Here is a 27708-nt window from a genome sequence, read left to right on the forward strand (position 1 = left end):
AAAGACAGAGAGAGAGAGAGGTTACAATGGGCTGTTTATTACACTAGTCCCCAAAGTTTAATTTTGTGTATCATTGTTGGGGATGTACATCAATTTATCGGACATTGTCTTATACCTTTAGATCCCTGGATTAAATGGGTCCCAATGCTGTTGGGGAGGTGTCGAGTTCGATTCTGACCACACCACCTAATACTAGTCCCTACTGCTGCTATGTCTGACTCATGAAATCAATTGTAAAGGTAGGAGGGGTGGGTCATTCAAAGAAAAATAACAATAAACTGTTATAATGTACTAGCATTTACAAATCTCAGGCCTTTGCATGTCTTAACTGTTTTATTATATAGTATTAGCAAGACCAATCAAACTGTTCAATTTTAAGATCTTTGTTTTGAAGTTCTTCTAGGTAAGTAAGGTAAGACAGATTATAACTTGAAGTAAATCCTAGGGATTTTAAGTGATAAGACAATGTAAAATTGGCTATTTTATCGTATGACGTCATAATCTCTTGAGGGACTTTGTTTCGTTTTTATTTAGCTGCTTTATATTAACCTCTTCAAGGAAAAAGGAAATTTTTTTTGAAGATTTTTTTAGACTTTATTTAGTTGTGAAATTTATATTTTGAGAAAGAGCAAAATAGTTTAATATTTCTATTAAATGATAAAGTTTACAGGACAATACCAGATAAAACTAAAACTTGCTTTAACAAATAAGAATTCTATGGAAATATTAATAAAAAAGTTGTAAGTAAGAATGGTTTTTAAAAAAAATACTTCAAAGGGACGACAGTTGAAATTGTTATAATCTTCATATGAGTAAAATTTTAACTTTGGTAACTTACACCACCTTTCCGAAAAGTAGCTAAGATCTGTCTTATTAGCCAACACTGAAAAGTTACATGATATGTTAATCTCAAAGAAATATAGGACTGCAGTGGAGGTATTAAATCAGAGAGAAAATAGCATAAGAGTAGGAAAAAGTAACTTTGAAATTTGAAAAATAGCCTGAAAAGTCAAAATAACATTACACCTAGATTCCATTTCTTTCAAAAGAAAATTTGAACTTTTTCATAATTAATAGTACAAAAGAAAAATCTTAATCTGTTTAAGACTGAAAGGTCAAAGATTTTATTTCATTATTTGTAAATCATTCATTGTGTTAATCTTATATCAATAAAGAAACATCTTTTTTAGTATGAAAACTTAGCAGTTAATATTCAAATTACAGTAATGAGACTGTAGGTAAAAATGAAACAGAAGAGGATAATAAATTTTCCAAAAATACCTAGTTAGTTTACAATAAATCTTACAATATTTTTCAATTAAAACCATTAATGATTTTTTGAAAGTGAAATAGGTTATTTTTTTATGACAAAATGTTACAATTGATTTTTGATTAAAAAGAAAGCCAAAGTTTTATTGCAATATAATTTCTCCATGACATTGTCTGTAAAACTAGAACCCTATGGCCGCAGTCATGTAAGACCAGTGTAATGTGTAATAAAATAATGTATAACATGTGCTAATGTACTTCTAAATTATTTATAATATGTGTGGCCTGGTGTATATATTATATAAAGTCACTCTCAGATATATTTATTTTTAGCAGCAAAACTACTTTTTAGTTAGGTAAGTTTTTTGTATGTCCAGTCTCAATACGTCAATCTGTATCAATAGTACTTTATTCTACACAGTCAGTTAAAGTGAGCACAATTCAAAAAACAAATTAAATACTCATACATAGAGATTATGTAAAGCAAATAAAGTAGCAACCTTCATGCACTAGTGTATTAGAATAAAACAAAAAAATGTCTTATTTCTATGTTTTGCTGGCAGTTTTTAGTTGACAAATTGTTAATGATGCACTACTCATTGTCAAACTTAACCTTGTTAATACAAGATAAAGGAGATAAGTGGCATTATAAAAATATAATAAGGTATTGTATAAGAAAAGGTTAAATATAAATGTGTTTTTGGAACAATTTCTTATCTTCTTATATATAAGGTTATATAAGAATACACCTTAATAAATATTTAATTGGAGTTTTTAGTTATTTATTGCAATATAGTATAGAGATCTTTCTGCAAATGAGCGATAGTAAAATTATTTCAATATTTGGCCCTATAATTTGTTGTGCTTATGGAAATTGTCATTTTGTTCATATTTCAATATATATATTACTTTTCTTTAAAATATAACCACTTTATTTTAGTTAATATCTTCTTTTCTCAGAAATATTCCAATTAGGTTCTAATTCTTAAATCCTGTCTTTTGTGTATTTTGTTTAAATGGTACAAAAAGTATATTTTTACAATAGAATCACTGAATAGAATAACTGAAGCCCTAACTGACATTAACCTCCTTTAATTGGATTGGTTGTGTAGATGCTTTTGATATAGGTTACATAAGTATTGAATATATTCCATTATAATTTAAAGTCTAAGTTTTAGTTAAGTATTTATTTTACACCATTTAAATTTTGTCTTCTTGTATCTTAAAATTTGCAGATTGATATTAATTTTGTTTTATATTAAGCAATGTAAGGGCAAACATATCCTATTATTTAAAGAAGTAAGCGTTTTTTGTCTGTCCCGAAGAATCTTGCTAACCGCTGAACCGATATTGTTCTCCTTTACAGTGAAGCTTCTTATAGGTCCTGGGAAGGTTTAAAACTATTTTTTGGGAGGGTGTCTTCACCCTCTTCCTCAAAAAATATATCTATTTACTCTTTTGAAACTCAAATTTAAAATGGGATGAGGTTGACTTTTCCCCCTCCTACCTTAAGTGCCACTAGAGGCTTCTAGGGGGCGTAGCCACTAGTATATATACAAGGTGTTTAAAAAAAACTTTGTTTTCCAGTTTTTGGAAACAACCAGTAGGAGTATGAAAAAAATAATATTCTTATTCTCTACAAAAATATGGATAAATTTTATAAAAGGTGTTTTTTAATATCTCTTAAAACAAAAGCACTTTTTAGAGCTTAAAGAATTAAAAAACTATGTTTGTTGCTTTATTCTTGTAGAATTTAGGGCTTTAACGTTCAACTTAGTTCTTCTTTTTACTTGAAAACGACATTATAGCATGCTCAGCGAAATATTCTAATGATTACATTTTAAATTTAACTTAAAAATTCTTATTTTAACAGAACAAATGATTAACTGTATTCTTGCTTTAATTATGATTCAATTTGATAGTATTAAAAATCTCCTGTTCATTCCTCACTCCCCCCCCCCCTTTAATCTCCTAATCCCTTTTGATTGATACATGACATATTATCTCATATATCAAGTTATTAAAGAAAAAGCCTTTTTAGCAACAATTTTGAACCAAGATAACATGCTTATTTTTAAAGATTTTGAAATGAAATAAAAAAATGCCTTGTTTTATTCTTCAATGCGCACAGTATTGTAAGAGATTCCTTACTAAAATGACTTTGCCATGGAGAAATAGAAAAAAGTAAATTCTGAAGAACCTAAAAAGCTCTTAGCATGTAGCCAAAAAAGAAAATATGTAAAAAATCTCAAATGGGGACATTGATTTAACCTTTTGCCACTTTAATATTGCACTTATCAACCTTTATGTTGCACAATAATAGAGTTATTTGATTATAATTGTTATCACAGTTTTAGCATCATGCATTTTTACCCTACATGTATCTATCAGTACAGTCGCATTTTTAGAGATATCGAAAAACACCTTAAGTAAATGTTATGTACATTTTAACATAGAATATTGACTTTTTTCATTATTTTTTTCATGCTCCTTTTGGTTGATTCCCAAAATCAGAAAATGCAGTTTTTTTAAACACCTTGTATATATATGTGTCACCTTGGCCAATTATTTTTAATAATATTTTTATCCTTTTATACTTTATTTTAAATTCTTTATTTCTTAGAAAATAATCTTATTAGACATTTAAAAACATCAACTTTATAATGATAAAAGAAATTTTCCTTATCGGTCATTTCAAAATGTAGTCTATATTGATTTTTAATCAATGTTATAATATTTTTTTTTATCAGCTATGACATATTATCCTGTTTACCACATTGTATATTTCTAAACTTGCATAAAATACATTTCAATAATTTATTATTAGAAAATCAGGAAAGATATATAATTTTCCATATAATTGAAAACCATATCTTAATCCAATTTCTGAATTATTTTCTCCGGAACTCTTTTATCTCAAATACACAAGAACAGAATTTCAATTTAAAATGATTACTTAACATAAAACACTAAGGATTTGTACAATTTTATCAGTATTCCTCCTTTACCAAGAAGATTAAAATTTTAATGATCAATTTAACATAAAATTTAAAAAAATAAAATATGCCTTTATAACTTCATTAAATCAAAACAATTAATAAATGATATGTAAGTCTGTAAGTTAGTCAGAGGTAAAAACAAAAGTTTTTCCAATTTAAAGTGTTTGTATTTTATTTGTTTATTTGTGATGACTAATAGAAGATTAACAAAATCTTCTTTCGTAACATTAGTAAATAATAATTAAAGGACAAAGAATACAAATCTATAGTGATATATATAGTAATATCTCAAGAATCTAATTTCAATTTAGAGCAATTCTCACTGCAAATCTGTAAAGTTTAAACTCTTGAAAATAATACTCTAAGGAGAAAGTTTAATCACAATATTACAATTGGTTTGAATCTCAAAGTTTGTAAAAAAAATGTTGAAAAGTTGTACTCTTGTAAAAATGATACTCAATAATTACAATTATCACAATTCAAATTATGAACACAGGTTGAAAGAGTAATCTTTTAAATATTACTCTTGCAAGATTTTAATAGGTGACAATCCAAATCAAAAAGTTGTATTCCCACAGGTTGAATATCTGTAACGCAGGCAGTAAATAAACACTCTTATAAATATTACTTCTTGTAGTAAGTTCACTAACAAGGTTTTAAACAATGTAATCTTAAGATTGAAAGGTAGAGATTGGATTGGTTGTAAAAAGGCTGAAAAGTCATACTCTTGTAAATATTACTCTAAGAAAGAGATTCAATCACATGATTGCAATTGGTACTATCAAAGGTGGAATAACAGGCTGATAAGTTATACTGAAGTAAAAGTTTTATGCTTATATAATAAAAAATGATTAACTAAATCCCTGAATACACACTCATTTACTAACTTACACTTACATACAATTACACTTTATTGCATCTCTTTGACACTCACATATCAACACACAAACCAAAGTAAATAAAATGTATCTGAAAACTGTGAAAGATCAAAGCAAGACTGGGATATAATTTAGAAATGCATGGATAGGACAATAGAGTACAAAAATCCCCCTAATTCTTTGAAGTGTAAACAATGGAAGAAAGTACAACTGAAGTTGAATTGATCTCCAATTCACCCTTTAACCCAAAATTATTGATTTATCTTCAACTGCCCAATCTTTGAAACCCTACACGGTTGGACCCTCAGATGTCAAAACTTTTTTTTAGTGTTTGGCCAAAATGACTTAGCAATGGTATCTATAAGTACGTCTAATAACACCCTTTGCTATTTTTAAAATCCTAGAAATTTTTTTTTGCAAGAAAATTGCATAAATTCGCAACCTTTTTTAGAACCACTACATAACTCGAGTTTTAAATCTTTTTATATAAAATCCTTTTTACAAAAAATATCAATAATTACTTAAAATTAAAACTGAAAGAAAAAAAATCTCATTACACGTGTTAATTTGCATGTTTTAGGTCTTTTTTTGAGGAAAGTATAACTTCCACATTTTTGACAATAATATATTTTTTTAACATTTCAAAGTAAAATATAATAAAACCTAAACGATTTTTCTTGAATTATCAGTTGAAAATTTCATCAAACATGCAATTTAAGTGATGAAAATTTAATAAAATCATTTTTTGAATGTTTAGAATTACCAATTTTCTACATTTAAAACAAAATGTTAACAAAATTTAAAAACATTCTAATATATAACTTTAAAAATCAATAACATTTTATAAAATGATGTTTTAAAAAATAAATCATTAAAAGGTATTAAAATGCATTTTAAGTTGCTTAAAATTAAAACGAGAATATCTTTTTACACTTTATTCTTTGTAATAGAGATTAATCGTCATTTGCTGAAAATGAAACATTTAATAAACTAATTGAATCTTTTTGTGACCATGTTTAAACTTTTTAATTTTTACACTAAGGTGTTTTTTAATGAAAATCTTTGTTGAATTCTCTTTTGCGACAAAAAAAGAAAGGGAATTTTTTACTATTTCTAGGTTATCTTATGTAATTTAGACTATATAATATGAAATAATTTTTAATTGTCTTTCTTTTAAGCCACAAAACACTGTAAAATGTAACATATATGCAAAAATAACAATTTTTTTAATGAATATTATAATATCCTTATATGACATTGCGTCAGAGCTTATTCTTTAGATCATATGTTCATGAAAAGTAGTCATAAACTTGGAGGGTTGCGCTATTTATTAGAATATTAAATAAACTTGAATGGTAAAAATATTAGCATAGCCTTTGTCAATTCAAATGCTTTAGGTATATTATTCGGAAAGTAAGTTAAAAAAGAGAGAATTTGCTGTGTATACTGTTGAAAGACTTTCAAAAATGTAAATTACAAAGCAATCCTAAAAGATCGGGTCGTAGGCGAGTCTTAGTCGGGGGTTTTCTGATAGCAAATATTGCGTTATTGGTATACAATGTAAAAAAAAAACATTTTAAAGAAATTCTTTAAATAAAACCCAAGTGTATTGGCAGTACAAACTTCTTAATGCTAGCAGACATATGTTTATCAACATTTGCAGAAAACTATTTCCACAAGAAAAATTATTCAGGTTTCTACTTCACAATTTTAAATATTTCTTTCTGATAAAATGTTTGACATATATCGTATAATCATTTACCAAAAAAAATATTTTGATAATTTAGATTTCAGAGAAGATTAATCCTTTCAAAAAACTAAGACGACATTTTGCATCTTCTGTCATGACATTTTAGAAAAAATATAAAAAAACAAAATTTAGTATGAAAACTATTTTCATCGATTTTTCTGAAGGTATTATCGTATTCTGTGGCTTTGTTATTATCATTTACTTATATCGAAAGTGCCAAACATTGTACCCTAACTTATTTATTTAATAAAAAACCAACCGTGCCTAGGTTGTAAAATTAAATGACATTGATCTCTCCCTACCTAAAAATAGTCAGAGACAAATGGCCATAATTCTGGAAAATATATAAGTAAAAAGTTTCTTCAATCCTACTTCATTCTTAATTCTCTCTAAAACCACTTCCCCTTGGTTACACTCCAAAACCAGATTTGTACCGAGTTTACCCAGACAAAAAAAAATGAATCAGTCCTATTGGTTATGAATGGTTGAATGGTCCGAATGTTGTCGTGATCAAAGCCGTTTTTCTAACGAAAATCTATTATTAAAAGTAATAAAGTCTAAATATGTTTAATGATGAATATTTAAAGTTTCTTATCAGAACAGCTAATTTAATTTCTAGTTCCAATCTCATGAAATGTCAAACAATATTTGCAAAGAGAGGATGGAGGGGCATTCTGAAAATAAAGAATAAACTGAAAATGACTGAAAACCACTTACCACTACTAGGGGAGAAGCCAATAATTTTTTAAAAATGGGTTAAAAGGTAGATGTTCTACACTTTTTAAAGATTTTTTTCAATCATAAGAATATCAACAAAACAAAAGTTTAAAAAGACATTATATCTATATCAAATTAACTCGAACATTCTATTGATCTTTTTCAGAATCAAACTCCTTCTACATTCTATGTATATCATCTATTTTAAGAATTTTCTAAATATATTTTTGTTCTTTGTTCAATTCATACTTAATCGTTTTACTAAAAATAAAACGATTTGAAGAAGTAACTTTCCAAACAGGTGCAATTTATTTAAATAAAACGACGTTCTTGTGATTAATGTTGGGTCCCATCCTTATAATAAAGTAACAAGATGTTTGTGTGTGAGTGTGGGTGTCTGTGTGTCTTTCTGGGCCCAAGGATCGCGCTAACCGCTGATATTTTCTTCCACCGCTGATCATAGATGATGAGAAGGTTTATAACTATTTTTGGTTGGGGTTCCACCACCCTCCTAATAGAATTCGCCCCTAGGAATAAGACTGTCGGACGGACTGCAAATGTGGGTTATAGAGTAACTTCGCTACAAATAATGAATGTACTGACCTGTTTCCCATCCAAATCAGAACCATCCTTGTTCTTCTCAATAAACTCCTACAATTAAAAGCATTAACATTATGTTGAGAGATAAAGGGCCTTGAAACCGTTTAATATCCGCTGGATTAGAACCGGTTATAAGCCATGTAATTTTTACCTTCTTTGTCCCCGAAAGGTAGAGAAAAAAATCTAACATTTGCCATGTGATCAAACATTGACAAAATATTTGGAATACCCATTCCAGTAGGATTAAAATAACAGAACTATAGTATATGTATATACAGATAACTACTTGCCCTCCTTTTCCAAGGACCATTTTCGTCTGCTAGCAAATTACTATTTGCTACTTTGCTGTGTAATATTCCCGACACTATTGGTTGTTTTTCAAAGACCAATTGAGAATCGGTAAAAGGTCCTTGGGATGAGGACATAAGTTATTTAACCCCTTCCCCCTCTAGTGTTTTATTCTAATATTAAATTAAGAAAATACGAAAAATAACTATTCTTGATAGAATAGTTGCTTATTATCATTTAAACAATTCAATTACTGATATGGTATATAATTTATTACTTACGGTTTACTGTTCTATTTTATTACAAATTTAGTTTTATTATCGTTGCTGCGCTACGTATGAGTATAATTGTACTTTTCATTATAAAAATAGAATTATTATCATGGACTGATTCATTACAGTTTTTATTTAGATATGACGTTAGGTTTAGGTAATAGAATATCAGTTTCATTATTTAGAAATAGATAACTAATAAATTACGTTATTAAATGTAAAGTTTATTTATATATTTAGGGTCTTTCGTCCGTCCTATTGCTAATTTATAAAAAGATAGAAACCTCCTATTGATTTCAAACTGTGAAGGATGATTTTGTAGTAGTAAGTTTCAATTTAGAATGTTAGAATCAAGGGCTCGGCAAACGTCTGTAATCATCACCAAATTTCCGTGATTGGTGATATATCTCAACCCTTCTAGCATTTTTTTCTATGCGGAACCTTATCCGCTATGTCCTAACCTTGCGGTGCTACCCTACCCCACATATTACCTAACCTATCCTGGCCTTAGATAAACTACAAACAGACCAAAACTAATTTGCGGGAAACCGCACCGCTTGATTTCACCCACCTTGAAAAGATTTGACTGCAGGAATCTCTGGAAGCTGTCCATCTTCATCAGATTATAGATCTGCTTCTGTGAGGCCAGGAATATGTCGGCCGAGCCGTGACGAGTCTCCACGGCTGAATTCACCGCGTCCTTGGCCGTCTGCCGCGCACCTAACAAAGCATTTAATGTATTTTTTACATATAGATAACAAGAACGTATAATTACAAAAGAAAAAAAGATCGGTGAAAAGGTAATATGAGAGAGATAGAGCGAAAGAGGAAGATATCGAAAGAAAGAGAAATGAAGAATAATGAGAAGGATGAAGAAACCAAATTTATATATATATATAAAGACACAGAGAGAGGGGGGGAAGGAAGGAGGGAGGAAGAGATATAGAGTGAAAGAGAGAAAGAAAGAAATAAAATAATGAGCATGAAAAGAAAAAAAATAATAAAATTGAGAATAAAAATATGTATGAAAAAAATAAAGTTTATGGATTACAAAAGCTTTAAGATCTTCTACCTAAGTTGGATTATGAACTATAAATTGATAAAATCCTCTATGATGATAAACAAAACTTCCCCTTCATTAAATTAAAACTATTGGTTTAAATGTTTAGATATTACTAATTTGGAATCGAACAGCCAAAATTGAATAAAAGTACTCAAAGTCTATGATCCAAAGAATTTTATTCGTTAGAAACCAGTGTAAATTTCACTCCAATGTCTCCTCCCTCCAACTTGATGTTTGTACCTGAATCAACATTAACAGGTTCAGGAGCATCACCCGCCAGGTAAAGATTAAATATCTCCTCTGCTCTAGTTGCCCGGGTTTCACCATCTTAAAAAAAAACACAAATAAGTGTGCAGAAGTAGGTTGTAGAGGGATTTATCTACCCCCATGAAAAAATTAAGGTAGGTAGATTCACCCCCTGGTGGTTTAAGCACCTATAACTCTCTTGACAGGAAGATCCATCTCCAAAATCAGCCAAGGTGGGCGGTGGCATCCAAGCTTTTTACTCTGAGAGGGGTAAATTGAGGGGTTTCAAAGGTTGTACGTGGGTAATCTAACATATTTTCTTGAACTTTTTGGGAGATAAAATTAGGGGTTTCAAAGTTTGAGAGGGCTAAACATCTTTTTCCCCCCAACATTGGACGTCTATAAGGATGGGTGTCAAGTTTAAAAAGTAACACCCATTGAATTTAAGGGATTGGATGAAAAAATGAGGACTCATGTCACAATAATACAATAAGAAGTAGTTTTAAAGCTTCAATTTTATAAACATTGTTTTATCAACCTTAATTTTTGTTATAAAATATAAATATTTTGAAGAGTAAAACTGTTTTATTTTGAAAATTAATCATTTTAAAAGATTATCCCTGGCTTATCTTTGTAATAGTCTGCAGGTAAATAAAAGTGAACAGCAAGATTAGTATATATACATACTTATGCCTTTTACTAATAAAAAGACAAAAAGACATACAAACCCTATAGAACGTCTACAAATTATTTGCTGATACTGTAAGCAAAAAAATAATAAAAATCCGTTAAAGAAATGACAAAAAATACGCGAAATTTCACATAGATAATTAAATATACATCCAGGATCTTTGACAGATAGACAGTCTACTACTAAACGACCTTAGTAAATCAGCTTTTTGGAGACCATTATATTAGAGGTCCTTGGGGCCATACAAATGATAAGACCGCATATAAAATATTTAATAGGTGGAAAAAGTAAAATCTTTATGCTTTTCTTCTCAAAAAGGCATAAAAACAATTTCATGAAAGCTAAGCTTAGATTTTATTAGGAAGCGCAGCTACTATAACAATTCCCTATTTATTTGATGCTATTCAGTAAGAAAGTCTGAAATTCATTGAGTAGATTTCCAAGACCAATTGCGGAAATTTTTATCAATTTGCTTAGATTTTTCTAGGTATCAGGGAAGGGGAAGAAAACGTTCATCTCTTTTAATAAACCAACAATAACCATTTGAGTGGGGCAATTCGTGACCACCAACTACAGCGGTTATGGTGACTGATCAAAGTGACCTATAAGCCATGAAATTTGTAATAAATTCTGGTGTACAGAACAAAATCATTGTAAATATTAATCTTATATTTGTAGCCTCAACATTCCTTTTATGTCCGTCCTTCCGTTCGTCTATCTGTCTGTTGTATTTCAGAATTAGGATTTTCCAATTCAGATAGTTAGATATACAAATAGATAGACAGATATTTACCTGATATTTTTCTGTACTCTTCGCATGCTTTCCAAAATACAATATTTTCTTCGCTGAACTCTTTGGTTAAAAACTCTGTAAACAGCCTGAAAAGAAAAATAATTATGTTCAATTGTAGCCAAAACTCAGAGAATTCGTTGGCTTAAAAACTTTGGGTACCTTTATTACTTTTCTATTGGATGGTTCATCAAGTTAAGTATCCAAACACTCCAATTAATAGTTATAATCTACAAAAGGTGAAATTTTGTCATTCATATTAGTAGGACCCATATTTACGGCTTTTGTATGACGTACTTCTATGATTTTCATATGATAATAATAGTTGATAAATGATATATATCATACAGTTTTTAAACATATACTCGACTCTTCTAAAAAAAAATAAAAAAAGTTTGGGAGAGTCCGGTATTCTGCTACTCTCTAAGGACGCCCAAGCTTCTTTTTTTTTTTGGGGGGGGGGGGTAATCCATTGCATTTTTAAAGTTTTGAGGGGGTAAACTGAGGGTTTTAAAAGTTTGGGAGGGGGGGGGGGGTAAATGAGGGTTATAAAATTTTTTTGAGAGTGAATACTCAGATTTTTTACTTTAAAGTTTCATTTAACAGGGGGAAATCTAGTGGAGAGGGTGTTCCAACGACAAGAAAAAAGAATTCCTTCCTATAAAAGTTTTGTTATAAAAGAATACCTTAGGAAAAATACATTCCTCTTCACAACTTTTCAGACGAATGTTTATCAAATAATATGTATTTAGTAGAAAAGCATGTCTGTCGGTCTATCAGCCATGCAATTTATTTTTCACATATTGTGCTTATTGCCCTGTCTTTCTTGGATGTGGAAGACTGATATAAACATCGACATAAACATCATTTACAAATTTTGATAATTATATAATTCTAGATTTGGTAATACTCTAACTATAAAAATTTAAGTAATTCTCTTTAATTTATGTTCTTTAGACTTAAGAAAAGCGTTTGATGTATAATTATAAACAGTAAATCAACTTTCAACTTTAAAATATAATGATTCGGAGATAATGAACAGCATTAATAATTGATTTTACTCAAATGCTTTTGCTTTCTAAAAATGCATTTTGTTATTAATTGGGTGGGGGCAGGAGGGGGAAAGGGTTGTAGATTTACTAAAATTACATTGTTCTGTAACAACCATTATTGCTATAAAGTTACATAGATTCTTTTCCCTATGTTAATTTTAATTACCAAGGAATACTTTGGTAAACTTTGAATATTTCTATTAAAATCTATGTTAAAACCTAGTTTGAAGGGTTGACGGACAGAATACTCGTATTAAAGCAAAAACTAACCCCCCCTCTGAGAAAAAAAAATCTGTTAGGTTTGGTAAGGTTAAGTTTAACCACAATGAGATTGTGGTTAAATGAGTTAAGGACTAAAGCTTTCTGTGAGAGCTATTAAAGGGGTATGGTTCAAACATTTTTAACCAATCTTCAAATCAAGGAATCTACTAGTTTCAGAACTGAAATATAGTTTTCAGCCATTTTCGCAAATGTACCACCTTATAATATAGCAAAATCATATATTATTACACCAGAACAAAATACCCTTTCCCAGTTGCTTTAGTCTTTAAACCTAACCCCTTATTATTTGCTGATTTATATAATGTAATAAGTTTACATAGATGTAAAACCCAGACAACTACCTGGCCCCTGTCTGGGGACCTTTTTCGTCTGTTAGTAAATTGATTTTTTCTCTTACGTAGCGACCCAATTGAAAGTCGGCACAGTTATTCAACACCTTCCCTCTCCTTTTTTTTACTCTAGTGTGCCTTTTTGCCAATATAATGAGATAATAGGCGGAAGTTAATGCACACTCTAAAATATACATTCGTATATTTTAATAAATTCTTTCCTATTTTTCCTTTTTCGTCTAAATTTAATCAAAAGATGAAATGTGTTTTATTTCTTTGTTTAAGTCTCTTCTGGCGTTTTATGTTTCTCTGTTTTAAGTGTGGGTGCGAATGGGGCGTTTGTCCAAATTTAGGTATGGAGACCGCTCTTCTATGAGTACTACTAAAAACCTACTTTTACTGCAATACACATAGACATTCTCATCGTCGGTTCGTTTGTTTAGAATGCTTAACCCTCTATTCCCACAAGTATAATACGAATTTGGTTGAGCTGGTGGAAGCTCAACAAAAGACCCACGCGAAGTATTATGTTGCTTTAATCTAAGAATAAATGGTTGGTTTTGATATTCGGTCAGAATTATATAAGTATATTAAGTATTAAGGAAGGAAGATGTTTTTATAAAGTGTATTTATATTACAAGTGCATAAGTTAAGTATGAAAATATTTACAGGATAAGTGTTAAAATTATAAGTAGAGTAGGACAGAAATGTGCCCTAAGTCCCAAGCAGTGAATTGTGCTAAGTGTTAGAATTCTAACATAAGGCCTGAGCTCAATTCATGCTAAGTACTAAGGGGCCTAAATTTAAACTACAATGCATGCCAAACAACTAAGTCATTACCTTTTAAAGCCAGAAAGAGAAGTTGATGGTAGGGGAGTCAATAAATAACTGAATAAATTTAAGAGGTACATGCTATAACATTAGCTCTGGACCAGGATTTTAGTGTTTGTCTGTACAATTAAATGTCTGTGTGTTAATATGTGACGTAAATCAGGCATGGTTGTAGGCATACATATTTGTACTGATTATTTATATGATTACTTTAACAATAAACATAATGTCTTTAATAAACATATACTATTAGCAAATCACATACAGATTACCATGAATAGGCTAGCGTTACCCATATATGGTGTCATATAGGTAGAGATAGGCCTATGAATGCATAAATTGATACAAATAATGCCTTGGGCCTAGCTAAAGTAATTGTGTCTTGCCCCTGATTGCTACTAGATAATTGCAGGGCACGCGTCAATCAAATATTCATAATCTGCTCTATAAAGTGTTGACTTTATATCAAGCATAGATAGATAGCTGTGGATGCGAAGCATTTCTGTAAAAGTCTTATATGTACGTTCAAAGAATTTGAAAATTGAGGATCGCATCTCCATAAGTTTATATAATATAGAAACAATGAAAACCTTAATTTTTTACGTTTTAGAACTGGTTTGGTTTCAGTGGAAAAAGAGCGCGGATTTAAGTCTGTAGAGGAAAACATATTAAATAGTTTTAGGATGTTAACGATGTACTTATGACTTAATCATAATTATCACTTAATTCATTTTATATGACTAGCGGTTGAGCCCCTAGCATCTAGGGGCTCTATATTCGAAGGGCAGAAAAATAGCCTAAAACCATACCCAGACTTTTTTTAAAAAATCTAAATAGCCCAAAACCATCTCAGAGTCTATAAGAGGCTTCACTGCAAAGAAAAACCATATCAGTTCAGCGGTTAGCGAGATCCTTCGCTACAGACAAAAAAAAGCTTATTACTTTATATTATAGGATATCAAATTGTCACGTTAAAATATAATTTTAAAATATTTGCTTTTTAAATAAACATGTTTAATTGGACATACAGAGTTATGGGTAATGCCATTATTGTTTAGGAATCATTATATGTTTTAACGGATTGAACAATTATGTCAAGTTCAAATAACCGGTAAGAGCTTTTCGTTACAGGCAGACGGACGTACCGACCTTAATTTTAGAACATCAAGATATTTGGCACCTACAAAAAAACTAATTTGCCTCCAACTTATTATTGAGACAAACTTACCTTAATCCAATGGGATGTTGAAGTAAAAGATCAAAATCTTGCCACCATTCCAGCCTATAACAATAATTATTATCAATCCCATAAAAAGGTTTTCGCAGATAGTAAAATGGAGTAATAGTGCGTATTTTCGTTTGTTTTCCATGCACCGTTTAAATGAACGTATTTTTTTAAAAATGAGGCGCTCCAATTCCATCATATAAAAATATAGTTAAAAGGTTTTTGAAAAGCAGAACTGAATCAGATGGAGGTACTTTGATTCAAAGAGTTTATTCGCCCGCCTTTCTATTTGGCTGATATTGTTAGTACATTAGATCTTTATTTCATGCTTCGCTACTTATAGATTCGTCCTTGCTTTTGAGTGCTTCATTTAAAGAAATTAAGACGTCATTAAGTTTTATTGAAAATCTTTGTTTTTAATTTCGCAGTTTCTTACAATTTCAATTTTGCTGAAGTTTCAAAAAAAATACCAGACTTTTTAGATTGTACATTTTTGGTAAACTTTGCGAATATAGCAATGTTATTCTAAACATCCTACTTGTTTCATGAATTCTTTTAGAAATAGGACGTTTTAACTTTAAAAGCGAAGTAACTGCAAGAAAAAAAAATTATTGGATTTTAAAATTTAAAATATTCATAATTATACTTAAAATATGCTATCATTAATTCTAGCTTTAAAAAAAATCATTCTTAAAAAATGTGACAGTAAAAAATGCAACAACTAACCTTGTGAGCGGAGGAGATGTTTTCTTTGAGTTTAGTTCTGCCACTTGGTCCGTGGGGCGCGATTTGTCCTATGATTAAAATCAATAATTTTGAAGGAATGGAACAATACACAACACTGGTGTTGAAAAGAGACTATTAGAAAAACATATATAATTATAACGATAAGAATCTAATCAAACAAATTTACTTTAAAATTATGGATGCCAAAAATAATGGGAATTAAACCATCCTTTGCTTAATTGTGTTCTTTTTGTGCACTTGTTACTCTGTGAAAAAAGTAAATTTTCCATAGATTTATTGCATTTTATAAACATAATAAAAGACTCCTTTGATATTATTTAGTAGCAAATATATTCTATGTATGTATCTATATTAAGTTTGCAATAAGTATTATTTGTTCAATACTTCCCTTTTTTGCAATTCTTTTGACTTGCCTTACTCTTCCGATTTTTATATCAACTTTTCTAATATTTTCACAAACACACTTCCAATTGCATTATATATTCAAAAGGCTGGGTTACTTTCAGACATGATTGTACTTTAAAAGATCATTGTCCTATTTTAATCCTGTTTAAGAAACACAAAAGATCTTTCTTCATTTTTTGACATTTCTAATTATAAAACTTCTCTTCTTTTCATGCAAAACTAAACAAAAAATATAAAAACAAAAGAGATTCTTGAGAATTCCATTTAAAACTTTAGTATACAATATCAAGTCTTTTGTAAAAATATTCTTTTGCAACTTTTTTAAACAACACAAAAAAATTTGTGTTTGAATTTAGGACACCCAAGATCAAAACTTATTGCATTATTTGCTCTTTGTGGGTAAAAATTGAATTCAACTTAACTTACTGAAACTGTAGTACGTTATTCTGTCTATGCCATATAATTTTTTTTTGTTATTAGGTGTTGAAAATTATACTTTTATAGTTAAATCTACATACAATATTGATAACAAACCACAAGGAATGTTCCAATCATCAAAAGTCTTTACAAATTTAAAGATGGGTAAATTGAAAGAGAAAGCTTTCAAGTGTCAAAAGTTTCAATTCATAAATTTAATCTATGTAGTTGAAAATGCAAGAGAAAAAATCTTTAGCAGTTAAATTTTAGTTTATCCAACCTGGAACTAAATTCATCTCAAAAGTATTGATATTAAAATTACATTTAAAAATTTTCTGGCAGCTATTTTTTAATTTGCTTGATTTGAGTTAAACCTATCTCTATTATATTGTACCAAAAATGTAATGGAGTTAAAATTTTATGTAGCAACTTTTTAAATTTGCAAACATTGAGTTAAACCTACCTTGATTATAACAGTAGTGCTGGGAAGTGTGTCTGTTTCTTCAATAGTTTCGTCTTTAGAATCAAAATTGTCTATTGACCTAAAAATCAATAAATTGTTAAAGATAACTTATGATATATTTACATTTAGTGAACATAATAGTTTAGCATCAAACAGTCAGGTATGGAGCATAACGTATTAGATTCCCTTTTATGGATGAAAGAACGACTGAATAACATTTCTTTACTATAGAGTAGCTAGTCTACTCAAAGATAATGCTTCTCTGAATAATTAGATAAAGTGACCTTATACTTAATATAGTACAAAAACTACGTAGTAAGTAATTTTTTCTCTCAATTATTTAATATATTACTTTAAGAAATATCTCATTTCATCAAAAACAAAAAGGAGAAAAATCCACAATTTTATCTTTTCAACTATTTATCCAATTAAATCCTTTTCCCTAATATTTTTATAAGATAATAAATTTGTATGTCATTTTTCGTTGGGGGGGGGGGGGGGATTGGAAGTTTAAATAATCTTAAAAGATAATGACACAATTTATTGTAAATAAGATTGGATTTTCCACTTTTTTTCATTTCCCACTAATCTTAATATCCTTTCCAGCATGCAAGCTTGCCTGTGCAACTTAGAAACATTTAGTTGACTATAGTTTTTAAAATTATTGTCGACTTTATCGCATTGAAAATAATGTCTGATAATTTATCTTATTTTATTTTAGAGCGGTTTCCCGCAAAGTGCCTAGCAAAGCACAGAACATACTTTATTTTCAAATGAGGGGTTCAAATGTGCTCGCTAAGCATTTTAAGGGAAAGCACCCATTATCATTAAGAACATTAAAATGTAAATTTCAGGCAAATTAGCTGAAAATTTGCAGAGCGCCAACACGTTCAACAGCAAACAAAATAATGTTACTATACCTGGAACGGCCTTTCACGGACATCCTGTTGCCGGGCTTCCCAGCCGCGTTGTTAATTTTCATTGTTGTGGGTGTGTTGTTGTTCGGCGGCTGGCTAATCTCAATGTTTGGACGTCCTAATCCGGCGACATTCTCTGCGTTGCTGGCCTTAAAAAACGGTCTTTTATCAATCTGTCGCTATTTATAATTTTGACTAGCGGCTGTATTCCAAGCATCTAGGTGCTCTCATCCGAAACGATAGCTTTAGTTTTTAATTAATAATTTTTATTTTCTTTTAAAGAACACAGTAATAGTGTCTGACTGATTATGACGTAACAAAAAAAAATTAGCCAATGAGAGGCGTTATTGACCAATGGTAAAATTTATAGTGGCCTCTCATTGGCTAAATTTTTTTGTTACGTCATAATCAGTCAGACACTATTACTGTGTTCTCTTTTAAATAAAGTTCTTCTTTATACGTGTTTACTTATTTTGGCATTTTAAAAAAGGCTTTTTTTGTTATTTAAATGACCGTTGGGGCCTCTAAAACAGTGATCTCCAAAAGGTTTTTGTGTTTTTCCTGCGATACTATCTATCTATACCTGTGTATCCAGCTGCATATCCATGTACTGGCCAACTCCGACCTAAAAAAATATCAAACATGTAAGAAAGGATACAAGAAAGAATGACGACTTTCTAAAAAGTTCAAAAATTAGATAATAACATTTTTTTAATCGAATAACAAGTATGAAAATAATACTTTAACAACAGCTTGATGTAAACAAAGAATTTGATAGTGATAAATTGAAATAGATGACATTACTAAATTCCTATATGTGAGTAACAGGATGTTTGTCTTTGCCAAAGAAAAAGAATCATGCTAACTGCTTGACTGATATGGTTCTCCTTTACAGTGTAACTTCTCATAGGTTTTAAACTGTGACCCAAGTTTAAACATCCTGGAAAAACAACCCTTCCCTCAAAAAAGTGTTTTTTCTTTTTTTAAATAAATTAAAAGGTGGGGGAGCAACAGCAACCCACTTAAAGTGGCATTAAGACCCTCTAGAGCGTAATTGCTAGGATTATCGAAGCAATAACACACTTTAAATGTTGTCAATTATAAGAAAAATAAATGCTTTAAGAAACTGTTATTTGACTTGCAGAAAAGTTGCAGGAAAAATATTTTTTCATTACCTGGTGGCTAGATGGGCAATCCAGATTTATATCCGTAGACACTGTGTGCTTTAGAGGAGCTCGAATCTAGATATTAATATTTATATCCGTAGACACTGTGTGCTTAAGAGGAGCTCGAATCTAGACATTATTTTTTAAAATAAACATTTATATCCAAAGATATTGTGTGCTTTTGAGGAGCTCAAATCTATAATCATAAGTTTAGTTAAATTAACCTAACTACTTGATAAAGAAGTCGGCACTTTTACACAAAGTACCTTGTTGAACACAGATATCCCCTCCCCCTTCCATTTTGAATAAGTTGAAAATAATAAATTTTTCTTATGTTTTCATTACTTTAGGCAAGGTAATATGTTCAGGTTAGGTAAGGTTATATTTGGTACTGGGTTGCCCCGCAGGGTTAGACCATAGGAAAAATAAAGAGTAGGAGTTATCAGTCATCAACAAGCACTTCATGTAAAAGCACCAAAAAATATATAGAGAAATGAACCTAAGAAATTTTCGAGCATTTTTTTTAAACGTCGGAAGATTTTTAAAATTCTTTCTAGAATTCATATGAATTTGATTATGGATGGACAGACAAAATTAGTTAAAGAGAATAGTTATTTCTCGCATCGTATTATAAACAGATTTTCGCGGATATAATAGTACATTTTGTATTCGTAGAAAACTGGATAAAATACGATGCTAGACATAAATTTTCAGTATAGCTGGAAACCGGTTATAATACACCGGATATAAATCGGTTTCGAAGCGATGATAACTAACCTCAAAAGTTGACGTATCCACTGACAAACTCTTTCCGGCTGAAAAATCAGATTTATAAATTTTAGATTCAAATATTTTTTTAAAATTTTTTGTTCTAATATAAAATCATTTTTAATAATTCTATTTTGAAAAGGACACTTCAATTGGGCTTAAGGTTAGTGTTAGAGGTAGGTATATTGTAAATAGTAGGTACTTATATAAGCAACGCTTATTTTGATTGCTATCGTTATGTAATATACAACTCCTCCTCCCCCCCCCCAAAAAAAAATTAACGCAATGGGGGGGGGGGGGGAATAAACACGCCTATGAGAACTTACCTTGAGTAAAATATTCAGAACTTGATCGTCTACAACCTTCTATCTTAGTCTAAAATATGAAGAAAAATGTTAGTTATCAATAAATCATTCATTCAAAGTTTAAAAATTAAAATCTAGATAGAAAACTGCTAAGTTGTCGGCTTTAAAAGTAAGACAGACTGATAGCCATCCTATTATAATGTACAAACCTAGTACAATGACAGAAATATACTTTTCAAATATTCATTCAAATCTTTTATATTTAAGTATTTGTCCCTTTAAATGTGAAGCAATTATTTATATTTATCTTTTATTTTTGAGGGTTTAAAAAACTGTGAGGAAAAAACATCAATTTATATTCTCTGTGCAAATAGTGAGCTACAGGAACAAAATCAAGCGACGGTTGCGTAAAACAAACCACGTTTATTCATTCGCTAAAAATGGATATACAATACGTGGATATATATTGTTACAAAGATTTTCTGCTTTCAATCATGGGGAAAAGTCATAAGGGGGAGGGGTTATCGTTATATTAGCCGACAAGGAGAAACATTTTATCACCATATTCATGTACTCTATATCTATTTCACAGAAGCGATCATAAATGCTTTGTAAGGGGAAAAATCACAAGAAAGTTTAGAGGCAATTATCCGGGAGAAGGGACCAGGATTATGACAAACAATTATACCCCGAGTTTACCCTGCAAAAAAAGTAAACAAATTTCGGAGCCTACAAGTTAAAAATGGCTAGATTAAGGTTCCTGAATATATCATGGACGTACGACCAAAATTAGTTACAGAGTTGCTTCTCTATAATAAAAAAACATGACGTACCTTATCTTTTATTCTGTTTCTATCACGCCTGTAATATAAATAATATTCACCGTAATATATCAATAGATATACAATAGGTGGATATTGTGACAGGGAAATTTTCTTGTCAATTTAATTTAGTTTAGTCAATGTAACTGGACAAAGTGTCTCAAAAATCAGCCATATGACGTCTTAAAATTGAGTGATTATTTATCTCTATTTTAGGGGTTTTCTTTCCCACTCCTCCTCTCATCTCCATCTTTTTTTATTACGTCACATGGCTGATTTTGAGACACTTTTGTCCAGTTACTTGGTCAATATGTTCCTCCATTGTCAGAGAAGGTAAAGTCATTAGGGGGTATCGTTATATTAGCCAGCTGAAAGAATCATTTTATCAGGGTATGCAAGAATCTCTCACAATATCCACGTATTCTATATCCATTATTACATCATACATAAAAAAATATCAATCAAAATGGTTTGAAGATTTCTATAACGATAGGTATAATTAATTTCTCAATATTTATAACCATAATAATTTCAACGTCAACGAATTTGAGATGCTGTCCGTTTGTCTAACAAATGTTTGAGTTCATCTATCAGTTCATCCATCCATTAATATATGTATTTATATGTCCATCTATTTATATATCTATAGACCCATCGTTGCTTTTTTGTCTATCTATCATTACACAAATAACTATTAATCAATCTATTTTCCAGTCCATCTGTTTATCTATCTATATAGAAATGTCACGTACCTGACATGGTAGGTTCTTTTTAACTTTGGGTTCTTATCAAATGCTTGGGGATACTGAAGGGCTTCTAAAGGTATCCGACAAAATTCACCCATGCCTGAAAATTTAAAACATTGCTTATTGAATTATTCACAAAACAACTGTTATATTAATTGGTGTGACTGTCTACGCCTCTAGCGAAAGGCCCTAACCCTGCGGGCTTATATCTTAGGAGCCCTTACCCTGTTGTAGGGCTACCCAGTACCCTATATAACCTAACCTAGTCTGACCTCAAGTAATAAACAAAGAAACCAACAACTAGCCTCCACCTGCCCTTACCCCTCCCATCAAGGACGTCCAAGGGGGGGATAATTTACCCCTACCTTGGGGGTGCCTACGGTAAAAAAAATTTACCACTGCCAACAGATTTCAGGGGGAGTAATTAACCCCCCCCCCCGAGTCAATTTTTACCCCCGGGGATAAAAATTTAGGTGGGGGTAAAAGAATTTGCGGCGCGCTTCGCGCACCATTTCACCCCCTACTTAAAAAAATATGCTTTTTAAGGGAAACTGCCGAATGTTGTCGTCCTTGTGTGTAAGTAACTAAATGACATTAAATCCTTTACTTAGATATCGTGATATAGAGAGTTAGAAACAAATACATTTGCGTGATCACACTTAAAAGGACAGTCTGGTCTAGAAATATTTAAAGTTATTTTATGTGTAGAAGCTTCTCTGCTATTAAGGATGACTGGATGCCCTTCCGTTGGTTTATTTGTTTTTTTCTTGGCCACTGTTAACGATAGAGATAAATAATACTATATAGATTCATAAGAAAAATAAAAAAATATTTGTACTGCAACTATAGATCAAAATTTACTGGTAATCCCTTGCCCTTATCTATATGATAGTAGCATGCTAAAAAGGGTTCTCAAAACGCCTTACTACTATACTACTGAATAAAATATTTTCAAAAAATTTCAAAACAAATCTGCTTTTGATAAAAATCTTGCTACTTTTTAAAATCGTGGTGTCCTTTATACAGACAGAAGTTGAGAATTAAATTAAGAAAACCAATTAAAAGAAATATACTTAAATAAATTAAAAATCTACGTAAAAGTTTTAAATGCAAATAACAACTAACCAATGCTCTTTAAAGTTAAATTAATATTTTATTTTAAAATCACTTTTTTGACAAAATTTATAAGTAGCGAACCTTGATAAAAATGTCTTAACGACTGACAGACGGACAAAAAGCAATGCTAACAGGTCAAAGGAATCTTCACGAAAAATCCTTAAATTGAATAGCTTTTACCCCTTGACGTTACGTACTTATGGCGAAAGGAAGGACGGACAGACAAAGTTAATTATAGAGTAGCTTTGCTACTAAAATTATAGACTTTCTTAACATTTATTTTATCCACATGATATAGAAATCAGATATGCCACATCAATAAATTCAATACCATTATCTATAATACAAAGTAGCTTGATGTCTGTCCGTCCGTCCGTCCGTCTGAAGCTTAAGATCTCGATAACCACTGAACCGATTGGATTCTACTCTTCAGGGTATATACCTATTGGTCCTGTGGTGGTTTTAAGCTATTTTCTTGGGGGGTGGGACACCCCCAACCCCCCGAAAAATGAAAATTTCCCCCCCCTAAAAAAAATTTTCATATTTTTTTCTAATTTTAATGTTTTTTATGTTTTTATATATTTTTATATATTTTTATTAATTTTTATATTTTTTTATACTTTTTTATACTTTTTTATATTTTCTTTATATTTTCAATTATTTTTCTTCTTTTTAAATTTCTTTTCTTCTTTTAAACTTTGTTTTATCAAATTCAAAAAGATTGTGAAAACTTCCTTCTCCTGTGGGGGCAAAGCCCCAAAAAGACTAATGGCAAAGAAATTTTAAAAAGCAATAAAAAAAAGAAAAATTTCAAAGGTTTTAAATAATATAAATCAATATAAAAAGGTTATAAAATGTTATAAAGAGTTATAAAATGATATAAAGAGTAATAAAATGATATAAAGAGTAATAAAATGTTATAAAATACAAAAAATATCTAAAAATATTTAAACAAAATTTTTAAAATTCTCCCCTGAACCTTTAGAAATAAAGCCCCTAGAGGCTAGGGGCGAAGCCGCTAGTCCTATTATATTTCATTAGAGTAACCGAACGTTTGTCTGTCTGTTATTAAATACCTGTCCTAGGCAAAAAGACAGACGGACCGACAGATATTGTTTTCTTTTTAAAAGCGAAGCTTTTCTATAATTAGGGTAGGTCCGTCCGTACGACCGTCCGGAGCGGATAGCTTTTCTCGTTAGTTTAGGCATGTTAGAATTGTCCTGTCGATTTCAAACTTTTAATGGTGATTCCTGTAGTAGTTGGGTAGCAACCCTATAATCATTACCAAAATGTCTGTAAGTCCATATTAAACATGTTGATTTTTTTACTTTTTTAACAACAAAGAGAGGGGTATATTTCTGGTAGAATCCGTAAAGGTGTGTGTTTTAAGGCTTAAAAATAGTAGTAGAACGATAATGTTCACTAAATAGGTGTATTTCTTATTGAAAAGAACTATAGACAAAAAAAAATTTTAAGTTAACATAAATTTTTATCGTTCTACTACTGTTTTTAACTTATAGCACATAACCTTTACGGATTTTACCAGAAACCCACCCTCTCTTTTAATGTGATCCAATTATCCGATTGACCTGATTTTTGGTATACTGATTCCTGGGACAACAAAGTACAATATTATAAGCGAAGCATCTCTATAATCAAGTCCTAAAAATGTAAGTATGTTCATAAACATTATCCTGTATCAAGTAGTTTTTCAACAAATTTACTTACCTAATTTTTGCTTCAACTCTTATACTCTTATATTTATATTCTGATTATTCAGTTGCCACTGAATTATTGACACTATGCAAGTGAAGTGTTAGGTCCGTTTGTCCCTTCATTTCAGAGATTCGCTTTTATGGATGTTGTCATCCTTGTTTTTATAGGTTTGGTAAACTAGAAAATTTTGTATGTTTACGCAACAATATTTAATTAAAAATTGCACAAAAATTCAGAATATTTGAATTTGTATAATTTCGTACTGCTAAATTTTGTAATGTAATTATGTAATCAAACTCAAAAGTAGATTTTCCTGCACATTTTGCAAATATGTAATATTTAATTTTACAAAAATCTAAAAAGCAAATAATAATATAATACCATTTTTTTATATCTTTTATAGCAAGCTTTCTTGCATTTTTTTTGGCAGGTTTAAGGCTACTTTGCAAGGGGACTGAACAGTACATTGTTTAAAGATGATTTTTTTTGGTTCTAAATCTTCATCTTAATGTGGTAAAGTATCCATAAACCTTTGCTGTAAATAATCTAGGGGCCTATCACTTAAATTTTCTTATAATAATCTTAATAATGATTTGATTTCACTTTTTCCGGAAGGCTTCCTAATAGTCCTATTGCTAATAAATCAATAATATCTCATACACAAAACATCATAAATATATAATGGATGGTTTAATAATGTTAAGCTTAGTATTTATCACTGGTAGATTTTTATAAAATTCGTAGATTTATAATTTTATTTTTAAAAGATTTTTTTGGTTACTTTTGAAAAACACAATTGTAATGTGACCCAAAAACATTTAAAGATGTTTGATGATGGGTTTTTTAATATAAACAACTTAGCTGTTAGGAGCGTAGCTACTATATAACTTTTTAACATGTGTTATTTTAAACACAGAGATATTAAAATTAATTTACACTTTCTTGCCACAAACAATATCAAGTATTTTTTGGTAGAGATCATTTCTAGTGGTGTTCTCCCAAGAATAATCTACATTTAAAAGGAGAACCAAATCGGTTCAGCTGTTAGCAAGAAAATTCGGTACAAACAGATAGACAGACAAACTCTTATATACCCTGTTACTTTTATATAAGGATTTGCGCTACAATTTTCATTCTTGTTTTTAACGATAACATAACGAATCACGTCATAGTATTCTTTGTAAAATATTATTATGTTTCTTTTTGTTATAATAAAACACTTGAATTGAATATGAGATTTTGAAGATATTCTACAGTGAGCTTATGTTCATCTGTACTTCCATAAAGATAGCTCTATTTAAGACGTGGTAAAAATAGTCCTATTGATTTTAAATCTTATATCATAGACACAAGCCACCAGTTAGTCTGTTTGTGTGTTGTACCTAAAGATCTCAATAACAACTGGGCCAATGTTTTTTTTCACAGTAAAAATTTGTATAGTTTTTATGTTTTTGTTTTTATTTTGGGAGAGTGTGGCAATGTCCCTCCTAAGTAATAAAAAATAAAAATAAAAAATAAACCCACTCCCAAAAAAAGATCCTCTTTGACAACGTTAGTTAAAAACACATATACTTCTATCCTATAAGGCATTTTTTGTCTGATGCTAAAGATCCCGATAACTGCTGGTCCTTATTGATTTAACTTTTCAGAGAAGCTTTAAAGGTGTTACTGGTGGTTTTAGGCTATTTTCATGGCCTCCTTCGCCCCCCTCCTAGAAACTGGGGGCGAATCATTAGTTGTTTTTTTTATATAAATTGTTGAAAAAATATATGAAATCAAAAACATATTTAAAATACAAGTACTTGTTTTTGTTTTTACTAGTAACGCTATTTCAAAACTTTTTTTGTCCGTCAGATCGTTGATTCATCCTTTTGTAATTTTTTAATTTTTGTAATTTACACTGCATTTTCCCCTTAAATTTTGGATGGCGTTCATTTTTCAGGCAACACTTTTCTAAAATTCCCAAATCCTTGTCTAAAATATAATAACCTTAGATTTTACTAGCCGTTTCAAAGATCTTAAATAATACCAATACACATACTAGTTTCTCACTATCAAACAAAATAATAATTACTTTTTTTTATTTTGTATTATTTTCACAATTTTCTAACTTCTTAGCATTAGCACCGTGTGTTCACTTGACGTAAACAAACTAAGGTCTTTAAGTGACTTCGTATTTAGAACAGTTTTTTTTTTCTTGTGGTGTGTATACATTTCCGCATAATATCACATTAGCATGGAGTTTTATTTCTGCATATACACACAATAACAATTGAATGTTTTTGATTATGCTAAGGTTTTCTATAATTCGGTAAATTTAGGCATGTTATAATTGTCCAATCAATTTCAAACTTTGCATGGTGATTCGGGATATTATAGAGTTTCTAGTACGTACACAAGAAGTGATTTGAAATTTAATTTTAGCTGTTTAATTATTATTCCATAGTAGTGTGTGAACCCTTGCACATATTTCTGTCCATCTCTGATTTCCTCTCTATCTCTCTCTCTCTCTCTCTCTCTATGTGAGTGTGCTAAACTAAGAATTAAGTCAACACATTTACGACTTTGGTCAAGCAGATGTTCCCACTAAACCACTAGATTTTTCCAATCTATAATACAAAGTAGAATGATGTCTGTCCATCTATCTGTCCGTCCGTCCCTTAAGATCTCGGTAACCACTACATCGATCGGATTCTACTCTTACCTACTGGTCCTGTGGTTGTTTTAGGCTATTTTCTTAGGGATAGGGATACACCCAACCCCCCCAAAAAAACAGAAAAATCCCCCTCATTTTTTAAAAATAGACAGTAGTGGGGGCACCTCTAGGTACTTAATTTTT

At 30.3% G+C, this 27708-nt stretch overlaps 1 protein-coding gene across 2 annotated transcripts in view; it reads right to left on the bottom strand.

Annotated features, from left to right (window-relative positions):
• Window positions 1–27708, bottom strand: part of LOC145335127 (regulator of G-protein signaling loco-like) — a 61584-nt gene that overhangs the window by 12786 nt on the left and 21090 nt on the right. Inside the window, exons 1-15 of one of the 2 annotated variants that reach the window (XM_080180857.1) lie at window positions 26944–27018; window positions 22044–22137; window positions 21304–21331; window positions 20492–20540; window positions 20175–20212; window positions 19407–19472; window positions 18815–18856; window positions 18235–18380; window positions 17315–17393; window positions 16009–16076; window positions 15286–15339; window positions 11567–11652; window positions 10077–10163; window positions 9345–9493; window positions 8217–8264 (exon numbers count right to left, since the gene is read on the bottom strand). In XM_080180857.1, coding sequence (XP_080036983.1) covers window positions 8217–8264; window positions 9345–9493; window positions 10077–10163; window positions 11567–11652; window positions 15286–15339; window positions 16009–16076; window positions 17315–17393; window positions 18235–18380; window positions 18815–18856; window positions 19407–19472; window positions 20175–20212; window positions 20492–20540; window positions 21304–21331; window positions 22044–22135 — 1032 coding nt within the window. In that variant the 5' untranslated portion in view covers window positions 22136–22137; window positions 26944–27018. Of the gene's footprint in view, window positions 1–8216; window positions 8265–9344; window positions 9494–10076; window positions 10164–11566; window positions 11653–15285; window positions 15340–16008; window positions 16077–17314; window positions 17394–18234; window positions 18381–18814; window positions 18857–19406; window positions 19473–20174; window positions 20213–20491; window positions 20541–21303; window positions 21332–22043; window positions 22138–26943; window positions 27019–27708 lie in introns of those variants that run through there. The other variant, XM_080180856.1, reaches the window with a different exon arrangement.

The sequence above is a fragment of the Acartia tonsa genome, chromosome 13 (assembly GCF_053477335.1).
Source record: "Acartia tonsa isolate MP-2025a chromosome 13, ASM5347733v1, whole genome shotgun sequence".
NCBI classification, from domain to species: domain Eukaryota; kingdom Metazoa; phylum Arthropoda; class Copepoda; order Calanoida; family Acartiidae; genus Acartia; species Acartia tonsa.